Source organism: Rutidosis leptorrhynchoides, chromosome 2 (assembly GCF_046630445.1).
Source record: "Rutidosis leptorrhynchoides isolate AG116_Rl617_1_P2 chromosome 2, CSIRO_AGI_Rlap_v1, whole genome shotgun sequence".
NCBI lineage: Eukaryota > Viridiplantae > Streptophyta > Magnoliopsida > Asterales > Asteraceae > Rutidosis > Rutidosis leptorrhynchoides.
In genome coordinates, this window is record NC_092334.1 from 393,725,668 (window position 1) to 393,740,688 (window position 15,021).

At 31.2% G+C, this 15,021-nt stretch overlaps 1 protein-coding gene across 1 annotated transcript; it reads right to left on the reverse strand.

Moving 5' to 3' along the window:
* Positions 1-1,382: 1,382 nt before the first annotated feature.
* LOC139892174 (transmembrane 9 superfamily member 2-like) lies at positions 1,383-8,038 on the reverse strand. The gene is made up of 8 exons (XM_071875213.1): positions 7,819-8,038; positions 6,598-6,638; positions 5,891-6,473; positions 5,665-5,802; positions 5,408-5,564; positions 3,185-3,669; positions 2,124-2,377; positions 1,383-1,628 (listed from the first exon to the last, which is right to left on the reverse strand). The coding sequence occupies exons 1-7, from the start codon at positions 7,974-7,976 to the stop codon at positions 2,158-2,160; spliced, it is 1,782 nt and encodes a 593-aa protein (XP_071731314.1). The 5' UTR covers positions 7,977-8,038; the 3' UTR covers positions 1,383-1,628; positions 2,124-2,157.
* Positions 8,039-15,021: the final 6,983 nt, after the last annotated feature.

A 15,021-nucleotide genomic window follows, 5' to 3' on the forward strand; every position in this document is an offset into this window, starting at 1 on the left:
ACATGGTAATGCCTTGGTTGAAAATGTACCAACAAACATTCTCATATTTATTATGGACTACAACCGCGATATAGCAATGTAAGTCGTTCTACCTTAAGACGTGACGCCTTTAAATTATGGAAAAAAGCTAAAACTGAAATAATTGAAGGTTTTCGAACATATAAACATAGGGTTTCTATAACTTGTGATGTTTGGAGCGCACCACATGGAACGGCAAATTCTTATTTAGCCGTTACCGCTCATTGGTCGACAATCAAACCCAATTGTTGACCAACCCGGATCATCTTCTCGAAGGAGCCGAGACCTCAAAATAAGTCTTTTTAACTTGGTACGTGAAGACGCTTCCAAACGAGCACGAACATCGGCACCCACAAGCGAGTTGGGAAATTATAAGATGGCAAACTTTGCACTAAACATGAGTGAAGAACAATTTAACAACCTTGACATTTTAAAGTGTTTTTATTGTTCGAATAAAAGTGCTTTTATTTTTATTATTGTATCGTTCGAATAAAAGTGTTATTTATATAATTGTATTGTTCGAATATTGTTATTTATATTATCTATTGTGTTGAGCACTTGAGCGTTATAACTTTTCTTTATACCGATTATATTATTGTTGTCAAACGTTAAAAAAAATAGAACCGGTAAAAATATAATTCGCAAAATCGAATCCTAGTCCAAGAAAAATTCGAAAAAATCCGATCGAGATCCGAAAAAGAACCGGTTCCGGAAAAAAATCCGAAAAAAATCCGACGCCGAGAACCGGAACCGGATCCGGAACCGGTTCCGAAAAATCCGGACAAAAAAATCCGGTTTTTTTTTTGTCCGAATCCGGTTTTTTATCCGATTTGTGCATCTATAACCACAAGGACCAACCGCACAATTTTATATAAAATGTAAATCAATTTTCACATGTTCGATTATTCGATATTGATCCGAATTAGAAGGTAAATGCATGGCACTCACATTGTAAAAATAACATAAGCTTATTATTTTGGAACTTATTATTTTTAATAAACTTTTAACAAGCTCCCATGTTTTCTATACCAAACAAGGCTTGCTTCCCGTTTGAGTTTAGAGATAAACTTTTCATTCAAACAACCTTTATAATATTTAATCAATTAACAAGATGGTAAGATGGCTCTAACAACCTTTATGTAGTATATTCATGTAAATCTACGTATCATCATGATATTTATCAAACACAAGGCATTTAATCACAGTAAACAGATTCCACTGGCTGCAATGACAAAACAACTAAATAAAAAGAACATACGTAACAACGATGTATAAACCCAGACTACTTCCATGAACATTTTTTTGCGAGTTCAGGCGATAGAGATATTGAGAAATCAAGACAGGCGAATAACTGGACTTGCATGAACTATAACAGTAATAATAAGCTACAGATTTAAAACAAAAACATCGATATGTATATCCAAATATGAGTTACTAATGTTTGAAATGGCTTCCTATTGTCAAAATGAAAAAGAAACAACATAAAGGTATATATAGAAGAGGCAGCATTCGACATGTGGATCGGTTCTCATTACCTCACTCTGGGCAGTGACAGCAGCTCCTGTTACGGACAGAAATCATGAAACCTCGTTCCATGTTAAGACTTTATCCTAACAAATAACAACACTTGAAATACTCAGATTGTACTCTAAAAATGGAGCAACTAAACAAATAAATAAACATGTAAAATAGAAATGCTAAAGATGATATCTAGTTATCATTTCTCGTCGAAGACATCATTCGATAGCAAACTATGTCATTAGAGGTGGCAAGATGAACGGGTGGTTACAAATCCTTTTTTTTTTTTTTTGTATGGGCTGGTTACCTGGAGAAAGGTTTTTGTCAATGTTTTATAACTTTTTATTTAAATGTAAACTCAGCTACAATCTTATGAAAATAATCATCAATAAAGGGTTATATTCATTAAATGTACACTTTAGAAAAGTGTTCAATCCATTTTAACTCATCATTGCTTTTTTAGATAAAATGCCCATTTGGCCCGTTTGAAATTGAAAACCATAGGTTCATATTGCCACCCCTACAACTCCACATATGAACTGTTTTGAAATAGACAGAATAGAATTCACGAAATTAATTGGGCATACCTCTCTGCCTATAACTAGATTGAACATTTAGCTTCTATTCACACTTGATTGATCGGTATATGTGGCGGACAAAGAACAGAGCCGCACGAAATCCGACCATCCCAAGCATCAGAAAGAAACCATAACAAATGCAAGCCATGTAACCAAAGAAAAACGAAGTTTGCATGAAGCCCGACATGTCAGAACGTTCATAATAGTAATACAAACAATACCCATATATGAAAACTCCCGTTGAACCGCCACAAAGAAATGACCTGAACATAATTAGAATATATAGTCAGTCAGATATTACATACCCCCATACCCCATTCATATGGGATTGGGTATTGTTGTTGTTGTTGTTGTCAGATATTACATACAAGATTGTAAAAATCGCAAGTTGGGGACGATAAGGATAGGACCTCAGAGGGACGAGACAGGCGTTGACCATCTTGTTGACTTTTAGTAAAATAGATCAATTATATTTATATATTTACATATATTACACATAAAACATAACTATTTCAAACATAGATACATGACACGAAATCAATTTTTAAAAGATACTCCCACCGTCCTAAAAAAGAGTCAACATTACTATTTATATATGTCCCAAATAAATATCCCTTACTCATAATAACAGTAAAAAAAAGTCATTGAAATTCCAATTATACCCTTTTTGAATAAGGAAGTCAGCAAAACATTTACTCATAATTTCTTCCCACTTACTTTGTTAAAGAAACTAATTAATCCGGATAACATATTAAATGAAGGAGAAAATAGACATTTTAACAACATATCTCAAATCGAACATTTTTTTGTGGGGGGGCACTTTTTCGTGACGGAGGGAGTATAAAATTTTTTGATCTAACTTTGACTTTGAGTGACTTTGACCGACTCAGACACGACACATCTGACTTTGACCTGTGACCCGACTTTTTGGCGTTGAACACCTTTTATTGTGTTTTTGGGTGACTCGAGACGGGCTAGTCCAAGAACCGACGTGTAGGCCGACTCGGCGACTTTTACAACAGTGATTATATAAACAAAATAAGTTAGACAAAGGAATAAATGGTACGTACCTCCACCACCATTCATGGTCTTCGGCAGCAAGTTGGAAATAAGTCAACGCCACAGTGATAAAGGCGGTAACGATCAGGAGAATGATAAAAACTATAAATAAGATGCTGTAAATGGTATATATCCTGTGGCCCCACACACTAGCGAATATGTAGTAAAGCTCGATGTAGATTGCACTAAAAGGAAGAAAACCGGCCATGGCCATTTGCGGGATAGTTTTGCGGTACCATGGCAACGGTGGGATCTCTCGGGGATATTTTGTGGTACGAACGGGAGCCTGAAACTCGGCCTTGCTGTTTTTTCCAGCAATGCCGCCTAATACTAGTAAAGGTGATGTCACCAATGTCCAGATTAAAACAATTACCACGATTGTACCGAAGGGCAGAGCGGCGGTTGCGGTGTACGAGATTGCGACGGTGTTTAAAAAGCAGAAAGTGAGAAACAGAGGTCCGCAGAAGAGGCAGCCAGTTAACAATAAGTTCCTAACCTGTTGATCAAAAATTATATTATTAGGCATTGTTATAAGAATATAAACAGAAAAAGGAACAATAACTATATGGAGACACCCCCAGAATAATTAGGTCACGTGCTTGTAGTTAGAAGGCATTGACCAATCTTAGGGAATTGGGTTCTACTACCAGTTATCCTCCTTTTCTTATTCTTTATGGATATATTATAAGTTTATAACCTACAATTGTTTACACAGAGCCTCATGTAAAGGTATAAGTTAGGTATAATAGACACGGTTGTAAAAGTTGCTAGTCAGAAACTGGTCGGATGTTGACAAACTTTGACTGACTTTGAGATGAAAAGATGTGCGAGTGTATGTGTTTTCTCGCACGATTATCTCAGAAGTGTCGGAAGAGAATCGGCCCAAAAACGTGTTCCAAACCATAATCTTAAATCATATTGAAAACTAGACCAACTTTGACCGACTTTGATCCGAAGCAATCCGACTATCAACTGATTTTGATCCGTTGACCGACTTGGGCCAAGTCAGGTTGGAACACCTCACAAAACCAACTAGTCATTCAACTATACCGACTTCTGAAACACCGAAAATAGTGCAGACTCTATTATAGACCCTAGACTATATGCATTCACATTTTTTAATGGTATGCTCTAAATTACTGAAGTTGGGCCTGCCTAATTTGGCTCATCAAGGCAACCAGTCTAATTAAAAAATTTGATTCCCAGAAATGTAAAGACGCACAGATGGGTCTATGCGTGTATGATAGTGAGTGAAAGGTTTGGGATGCAGGGAGTATGTATCATGGTACTATTTCATCGCTTATGAACAACAGTTCTAATATTTTAGAAGTATTTGTACAACTTTATATCCATAGACTAAACATTAGAAGAGACATATTTAAAGACGACATTATCAGTGGAGACCATAAAAAGCCATTAAATTAGAACCAGGAACCAAGTGCTAATAAAACATGAACCGCTTTCCAAAAGGAGTGTAATCACAAAGACGAAACACTCAGCCATAGGAGTATGCAGAACATTGTAATAAACAAAACCATAATTCCAGAGCATAGATATCAACGAACCATAATGTACTATACAATCATATAGCGGTACACTCAGTAAGATACTCAGTATATCAAATGCAGCAAAAAGTTCGTTTTCAATATTATTAATATTCGGTAAGGTAATGGTTGGGTTCTGGACAGAACTTTTTTCCCCTTATTCCTATACCTAAACCAGTCTTTACCTACAAAAATTGGTTGGGGGAGATAAAAATAAATAAATAAAATATAAGTAGACTAGAATCACTAGTTAAAAGTTCAAGTCTTGAACTCTAGTGAGTTGCACGTCCTAAAAAAATTGGGATGGAAGATAATGATGTCTTAAGTAGGGGAAATCATGTTTATGGATGAAAAATATAGAGACCATTATGATAAGTAAAAACCACTTTTACTATCTATATGAATGATAGATTGACCCAAACAGCTCATAGGTCGAAATCTTGACCCACTTAAAATCTTGTTCAAAGATTAATATTTTTGACCTGACCACCCCATATATATCATACAAATGGATCAACTCAGAACAGTTCAATATCAAAACCCTGGCCCATTGATAGGCCTACACATGGTTGCAGTTCAAGATTTACCCAAATCATTAAAAATGATGAAGAGTTAACTTTGTTCATGTATAAGTGTTTAAAAAGTATAGGATTATTATATCAATAATTCTTTATATGTAAAGTGACATACCCAGTTAGTTCCTTCTAGCTGGTGATAAAAGGAGGCTGCAGTGTAGCCGGCAATCCCGGAAGTAAGAGCATATATGACAACCAACGCCGTAAACAGAGCCCCTCGGTTGTACGGGTAAAATACACCAACAAGAGCCAGTCCAAAGATAAAAAGTGCACTAACAAACCAAACAAGTACAAAGTTAACACCGTAAAAAACTAATCCATAGATGATTAAAACTAATCCATCGAGGATCAATTCACCAGTATTCTACTTACAGTGAAAATAACTGAGTACCCGAACCAAGAGCAGCAGCAAACAAAGACTTGTACTTTGGGTACCTGAAAACATCACCATGAATGTACTTCCACCCAGTTTCCTCTTGTTCATCAGCTGCCTCCTCATCATGTGCATATCTTTTATAAATACCAAAAGAAAATTAAGTTAATAACCAAAATTGGTTTGAAAATGCTGCATTTAAAGAATTAAGATGCTACTCCTTACTTAACAAAGTCATTCTTAAGAACCCGCATAAGAATTGTGGCAAGGAAACCAGTTAAAAGAAGAACAGTCACACATGAGTTAATAATTGAAAACCAATGAATTTCCAAGTGATGTGGGTGGGACCCATTCTCCATGTACTTGCCCATCCTTGCGTCAAAAGGAACAGTTGTTTCTTTCCACCTCACCATATACATAAACTCAACATCGACTTCCTTATCTTCTGTAAGATCCACCACAGCACTAGGATCAGCTTTTGCATTTATCTCTATGACATGATCTTTATTGTAGTGGATCTCAAAGTGAAGATGTTTAAACAGGTAGTACTTTTCCTCACTTGGGTCAGTTTTGTCCTTTTCTACTTTCCCTAAAAAGCCCCAAAAAGGCAAGTCATCATAGTACATTTGAAAATAATAATCTTTGGCAACAGCACTTCTGAATTTGGATACTTCCTCTTTTGTCAGTTTCTTTCTGCAAACAATTTCTGAGTCCTTTTCAACCATAAATGGAAGCTTATAAGGAGCACTCACTAATCGATCCCCATTTAGTACTTCACCCAAAGCTTCCGGCTTCTCTTTTAGATCAGCTGCAAACAATATATTGCATCAAGGATCTATGTTTTCAAGAGCAATTAAAATTCAAACAATATAGACACAAAATATAATACGTTGTGACATAACGTTCAATAAATCAAGGACGAGCGCACAAACCTGGTAAGCAGAAGGGTAGATCAAAAAAGCGGTATGTTTCACTGTTGAATAAAACAGTATAACAAAATTATATGTATAACCAAGAATACAATTATATAACCTAATTATGCTACAGAATATGGACTTGGTGTTCTTTATGTATTACAGTATATAGAAATAAAAAAAAAAAAAAAAAAACGAGATGCACTTCAAAGAACATATACATGTTGAGTGTCTAAGTTGTAGCAATTTTTGGGCTGAACAAAAATCCAATTCTTCCTACACAACCTTTTAAGCAGAAAAATAGAAGCAAGTATATAATCACTGTCCAAACTAATGACACCATCTCATGAACCAAGAAAGACACACCCAACACAGCCAGGTTCCTTATAAACAACAGTCAGTTGCCCCTGATAAGCTATCGACCCATTGAATGCATGTTGTGTTCAATTAAATATACATAAGAGAGAATAATGTCACAGCGCCCTCCAGAGTCCAGACAAGATACATCATGCAGCTAACACTCCCTCATCACTGCGAAAGCATGCACACAAAAAAAAAAAAAAAAAAAAAAAAAAAAAAAAAAAAGATTTTCTAAAATTACTAAATTTTATACCCAACCCAACAACATAAAATTATTTCAGTTCTCGTATTTCAAAAATTAGATGAATTAAACACACAGAATGAAGTAGTTCTTACAAAGGCACGGGGAAGTGTGAAAACGGCTTTTAAAGTGAGTTGACCCTGACTAGAGGTAACCATTCAAATGCATAACATGCCTTCAAGTATGATTGTACTATCGTAATCGACCATGTAACAATTAGAATGATCAAAAAAAGTGTAAACATTTCTCTGATAGTGAATTTTAGTAGGTACAAAATTAGAGAAATGACACTAACCGTTTCTAACTTCATCATACATTTAGTTTCATTCAAATGTAGCAGGTTTCACAACAATTGTTCAAAATTTCTTTATTACAAAATCTATTACACACAGGTAAAACATTTTGAGTTTTCATTTACTAGTACATAACTACATACACAACAAAAACAAAACCCTAATTTACCTAATTCAAGCTCAGATCCACCAAATCACATTAAAAAACCCTAATTCATCCAAATTAATCAGCTAAACAGTACAATAAGTATCAAAATCATCAAATCGAAATAAATTAACCGCAAAAAATTAACGTAATTCACCTAAAATCAAACGCATGCAAAAAAAATATCTAGTGGAACTTACCTCGGGTTGTGAAAGGGGCCGACTTTGTTGGCGTAAATCGGTACTTCATCATTAGGTTTGTACTTGTGGTCGGAGGAACCTGATCGGACTTCCTGAAGATGATAAACCAGTAATAACGCCACCAGTAACCACCGGATCACCGCCATTGTGTTCAACATTTTTTTGAGATCTACTCAAGCGCTCACCGTTGGATCTAGCAGTTATCAGATGATCAAATATATAAGGAAGTGACGTATAGCGTAGATTAGATTAGAATTAGATTACATGCGATTTATTATTATTTTCATTTTGAATTTAAATACAAATTTAAATTAGTTACTAGTGAAAAGTATTAAGTATTTTTAAACGCTAAAGTGATTTAGTTTAATGACCCGACAGATTCCGACTAAAAAACTTCTGGTTGTTTTTACAAACACATTGATGTACTTAACTAAATGACTACATTTATTCTTTTCCTTGTCATAAAAGTCTACATTAGAACCTTTTATTGAGGCGTGTATTTCGCATACATATATAACGTAATTAATCTCGTAAAGAGAACTCATATTTAAATTTAAATAATAATATAATAATAATTAATAATTAATGAGAGTGAATTTTTTTTCCTGAAAACATGAAATAAATAAATAAGTAGATTTAATTCAATTAGTCATTAATTAAATTAATGACATCACCTTAAAGGCTTATATATTTTTTTTTTAATTACATTAATATCTACATCTACACTTCTACACTAATGTAAAACTAAGACATAATTAGGTAAAATTTTAATAAAATCCCTTTAAAAATAAATCCCCACCAAAATAGGTTTTTCATTCTTGATCTAATGACTAGAATTCATTTTACTTAATAATGTTATCTCTCATGTAAGATTTAAGTGTGTTTTGTTATGAAAGTGGCTGCCAATTTCATATTATGATACTAAAAGTCAACAAATGGTGGCTACTAACTTCAATCATATACCACAAAAGTCCAATGTTTAAGTACTATATATATGCATGAATTGAATATAAATGGTACACACATTTTCTCAATATATCATTCTTTCTTTCTATTCTTCTTTCTTTCATTCTTATAAGATTAGTATAAGTTGATAATAAGTCAATAGGCCATTAAAGATAGTTTTAAACTACAAATTCATAACACGTTATCAGCACGAAGTGCTCCGTATAATCAAGGTTTATCTAAGCAAGCACAAGTTACTAATCAAGGTAAGAAATTCTTTAACGATATCTTCTATTATTTATTAGTAAGGTAAATATTATTATCATCGTAAGTAAAATTATATTTCTGTATTCTAACTTTTATTAACTTCACTAACATTTATATTTAGGTTATTTAAGTTATATATGGTCGGTTATACCGCCTGAATTATATTTCTTTAATCTAACTTTTATTACCTTCGCTAACATTTATATTTATGTTATTTAAGTTATATATGGTCGGTTATACCGCCTGAATTATATTTCTGTAATCTAACTTTTATTAACTTCACTAACATTTATATTTATGTTATTTAAGTTATATATGGTCGGTTATACCGCTTGAATTATATTTCTGTAATCTAACTTTTATTAACTTCAATAATATTTATATTTATGTTATTTAAGTTATATATGGTCGGTTATACCGCCTGAATTATATTTCTGTAATCTAACTCTTATTAACTTCACTAACATTTATATTTATGTTATCTAACATTTATGATTACTTATGCAATTAATCATTATTTATTTCATGCATACTAATGTTTATTCTTAAATTTATTATTTATGCATAATATGTTTATTCTCTTAATCTTCGTATTTATACTAAACGTATTTATACTAAATGTATTTATAGTAATCGTATTTATACAAAAAAATTCTTTTATTAAAATTATTATTAATACAACGAGTACATAACAGTCGTTTGAAATGCCCCGTTCATATCGATTATAAACGATTCACAATAGTTGATTTTATTGCGAGGTATTTGACCTATATATGATAAGTTTTACAAACATTGCATTCGTTTTTAAAAGATAAACTTTCATTACATCGAAAGTTGACGACATGCATACCATTTCATAATATATCCAAACTATAAATGACTTAATAATATTCTTGTTGAACTCAACGACTCGAATGCAACGTCTTTTGAAATATGCCATGAATGACTCCAAGTAATATCTTTAAAATGAGCAAATGCACAGCGGAAGATTCCTTTAATACCTGAGAATAAATATGCTTTCAAGTGTCAACCAAAAGGTTGGTGAGTTCATTAGTTTATCATAAACAATCATTTTCAATAATATAATAGACCACAAGATACTCATATTTCGAAAACAATCTGTGCAGGTCTGCTCACTGCTGTAAAAATCATTCATAAGAAATTAACACCTGGTAATCGACATTAACAAAATGCATCTAGAATATCCCCAGCATACAGGCATTTCGCAAACTGCATGCAAACAGGCCACTCTTTTTAAAATGACGGTTGTGTACACCTCACAAACAGGTCATTCCTTTTAAAGCTGGCGGTTGTATACTAAAATCGAAGTACTAAAGCAGTTCAAATTCTCTGACTGGGGCTTGTCAAGGCCCATAGATCTATCTTTAGGATTCGCGTCAATTTGGGGGTATGTTCCCAAATTCTTAGATTACCAGACTATAAAGGGGTGATATCCGGTGTATTCATAACTCAATCATAGAATGTTTTTAAGTACTTGTGTCTATTTTGTAAAACAGTTATAAAAGCAGCGCATGTATTCTCAGTCCCAAAAATATATATTGCAAAAGCATTTAAAAAGGGAGCAAATGAAACTCACGATACGATATTTTGTAGTAAACATATGCATACGACGGAACTGAACAATGTAAGTTTGGCCTCGGATTCACGAACCTATATCATTTATATATATATATTAACACATATAATTGTAATCGAACAATTTATATATTTAGTTATGTATTAAGATTAATATTTATATATAATTTTATTAATACCTATACTATATTTTATATATAATTTAATTAATGTTATATCAATCTAAATAATATTATATTAGTTGAAACATAATATTATGTAATATTAGTATACTTATGTAATAAATATATTTTTATATAATTATCTTCTGTTTGCAAAAATTAATAATTGTAATAATACTAAGTTAAGGATAATAATAATAATAATGATAGTAATAATAGTAATACTAATAATAATAATAATAATAATGTTAATTTTAATAATGATAATTTTAATAAAGATAACGATAACAAAATGATAATTTTTATTAAAAATGTTAATTTCAATGATAATACTGATTTTAATAAAAATGATAGCTTTAAAAGTAATGATACTTTTAGTAATAATGATAATGATAATAATGATAATAATTTTTAAATATAAAAATACTAATAATGATAAACATATTAGTAATAATAATGATAATATTAATAATAATACTTATGTTAATAATAATAATAATAATAATAATAATAACAATAATAATAATAATAATAATAATAATAATAATAATAATAATACTTAATAATACTTAATGATAATACTTGGTAATAATAATAATGATAATAATATTTATATTATTAATATTAGTAATAATAATAATTAACATAATAACAACAACAATAATAATAATAATAATAACAATAATAATAAATATAATAATGCTTATAATACCTAATGCTAATACTTATTAATGATAATAATATTAATCATATAACAACAATAATTAATAATAATAACAATAATAATAGCAATAATAATGAAAATAATAATAGTAATAATAATAATAATAATAGAAATAATAAAATAGCTACCTCAAGGAAATAGGCTTTTAAAAAAAAAACATTATGCCTCAGTCTGGGCTCGAACCCGCAACCTCTCACTAACCCGTCAACACTCTATACTACTCCTCCATTCTTATTTTTCTGATATTAATTACTGACCAATTTTATTTAACCCATTTAAACAGCCCAAGTGTCAAGTCCACCTTCAAACATAATTGACCCAATATCATAGTCCATTTTTAAAAGCCCAATACCTTGATTGAATTGATCCACCAGGAACTTTAAGAAGGGTTTCGTTTCCTTCTCTTTTTTTTTTAAAGCCGATGGAGAAAAATAAATAAACAGGAACTTGCGGGAGCTAGTAAAACTTATCATGAGTAGAGCAAGATAGCAGTAATACTATAGCAGTAGGTAGCGACGGTGGTGATGGCTGTTCGGGGTGGTTCTCGATTGTAGTGGTTAGCCGAATATAGTGGTGAATTGATGTGGGTTTCGACTTCGGTTTAACAGAAAAATTATCGAGTAGCAACAAAAAGTACTATTCATCTTCTTCATAAGTGGTTTCATGGTTGGCGGTTGTGGTTCAAATGAGATAGAAGCAAGACAGTAGTTGCAGTAGATAGCAACAATAATAGTCGATGGTGACCGAAGGTTCTTGGTGTTGTTGGTGTTTGGTTATTAAACAGAAAACAGAAGTACAGTGGCGATAGGATGATGGTTTTGGTACGGTGGTGATGGTGATTGAATTAAGGTGATGGTGATCTGTGCTAGCGACGGAAAAGAAATAGAAAACATAGTCGTAGTTGGTGGTGTTCGATGATAATTGTTTGATGGTGAACTTGCAACAAGAGGAACATAAATGATGTTGGTATTCATTCATTGTAAAACAGAAGTGTCGAGTAGCAGGTGACTAGATGGTTAAAGGTGTTTCTCGGGTGTTCATTGTCGAACAAAAATGAAGTTAGAACAATTGGGTTTTCGAAAATCATAATAAAAACAGTGAAGTGATCGAGTGTTATAGTTGTATGGTGATTATGGATGGTGTTTGATAACCAAGATGATGAAGTGGTGGTGTAGGGTGGAGGATGGTGGCGACTTTAGCCGGTGGTTGTGGGGTAATTCATGGTGGTGGTGGCGTGTGATGTTCTTGGTGGTTCATTGATGGTTTACAAGCGAAAGTGGTCTGGGTCGTGTTGAGTATGGGTTCACGAAGGAACCAAAAAGTAACAGTAGCGATCAACAAGGGTTCGATGGTGGTTTCAAGGTGGTCATGGTAAACGAAACATTTAGCAGGAAGTGGGTAATCAGGATGACTATGAATATGAGTGTTTATGTAAATGTGTCATGTATGTATATATAATATAATATGTAAATATAATAATAATTACAATGACAATGAATGAATTTTAGGAACGTGCACCTAATCATAAAATAATCAAGAAAATATCTTAGCAGCCACTCAATTGTTTCTTTCTACCGACAGTTTATCATGGAATGTCATATCGTGTCAATTGCTAAACAGTTAACGTATAAAAGTGTTCCTAAAAAATTCCAAATTTTTAGATTAAATATATTTAATTATTTCACTCATTAACTATTTGAAACCTGATCAAAAAGGTTCGATAATTATTTATTTTCTGTTCCAATTTATATGTACGGAGTACTAATATTTAAACTTAAAAAGGTAAAAATATTTTTAACAAAACTAAAATCTTCGTAATCAAATTACAGTCCAACTTTTATCTTAATATTTCATATATATATATATATATATATATATATATATATATATATATATATATATATATATATATATATATATATATATATATATTAGAACTATATGAACATTAACGATATGCCAACCGATTGTTACTGACGTTTACTAATTAGGCTCGAAATCAATCATTTTCAATATACTCTCTTTATATATATATATATATATATATATATATATATATATATATATATATATATATATATATATACAGTTTTAATTAGTAAGTTTAACTACTAAAATAAATATTATATATATATATATATATATATAATTTTTAAACAAATAGATTTAATATAATTTTATATATATTTATAAGTAATATTTATATATATATATATATATATATATATATAAATTATATTTATAAGTAATATTTATATACATATATACATATATATATATATATATATATATATATATATATATATATATATAATAGTTTTCATTACATCGCATATTATTTTACATATTTATTTTCAACAATTAAATCATATATTATTTCAATAATATTTCAAATTATATATATATATATATATATATATATATATATATATATATATTTAAATATATGTATCTATTTACAATTAGTTGTTCGTGAATCGTTGGAAACAGTCGAAGGTCAATTGAATATATATGAAACAGTTCAAAATTTTTGAGACTCAACCTTACAGACTTTGCTTATCGTGTCGAAACCATATAAAGATTAAGTTTAAATTTGGTCGGAAATTTCCTGGTCGTCACATCGTTAACGTCAACTAACGACAGTACAACGGTCATATATACATAACGGTTGTTAACGTCAACTGACTACGTTACAACGACTATATTTTTCAAATATAAAATAAACATCTCCGTTTTCACATTTTCACAAATCAATCTTTATTTTCTCAGATTACCACTCTCAAAAAGTTTTTGTAAAGATGATTTACACAAGGATGATTTTTCCTATTGTATTGGTCATACTAACTATCATCATTGTTGCTAATATACCACCGAGTAAACCTATATTTTATCCTGCCCTTGTGGTTTTATTATTTGTAATCATACCATTATTCTGTTGTTTCCTACTTATGAATTTAAAATGATTCTAATTTCATGTTGTTAGAAATTAATTATGATTATGATTTATGTTGTTCATCTTTCTGAAAATAGAAGATGTCAAACTTATCAAAGCTTGAGTTTGATGCCCTAGACCTATCGGGAACAAACTACACATCATGGGTCATGGACGTAGAAATAAATCTTGGATCATTGGGTATTCTAGAAACTTTAAAAGAAAACAATACTTGTTCTGATCAAGATAAATTAAAATCAATTGCTTTTATTCGTAAACATATTGATATCACCTTAAAACATATGTATCTCACTATCAAAGATCCACATGTTTTATAGGAAAGTATCAAGAGTAGATTCGATGATTAAAAGGAAATATTACTCCTAGTTGCGAGGGAAGAATGGAGAAATCTAAGGTTTCAAGACTTTAAAAAGGTAAGTGAATACAGCTCCGCCATGTTCAAGATCCGTTCAAAGCTTCAATTTTGTGGTCAAGAAATAAGTGATGCTGATATGATGGAGAAAACTTTCTCCACAATGCATTCTGCAAACATAACTATACAAGAAAATTTGAGATTG

Coding starts and splice junctions, on each gene's coding strand:
- LOC139892174 (XM_071875213.1), bottom strand. CDS start 7,976: ATGTTGAACACAATGGCGGTGATCCGGTGGTTACTGGTGGCGTTATTA. Junction 6,639..7,818: donor GGCCCCTTTCACAACCCGAG/GTAAGTTCCACT, acceptor TTTATTCAACAG/TGAAACATACCGCTTTTTTG. Junction 3,670..5,407: donor AGCTAGAAGGAACTAACTGG/GTATGTCACTTT, acceptor TTTGATCAACAG/GTTAGGAACTTATTGTTAAC.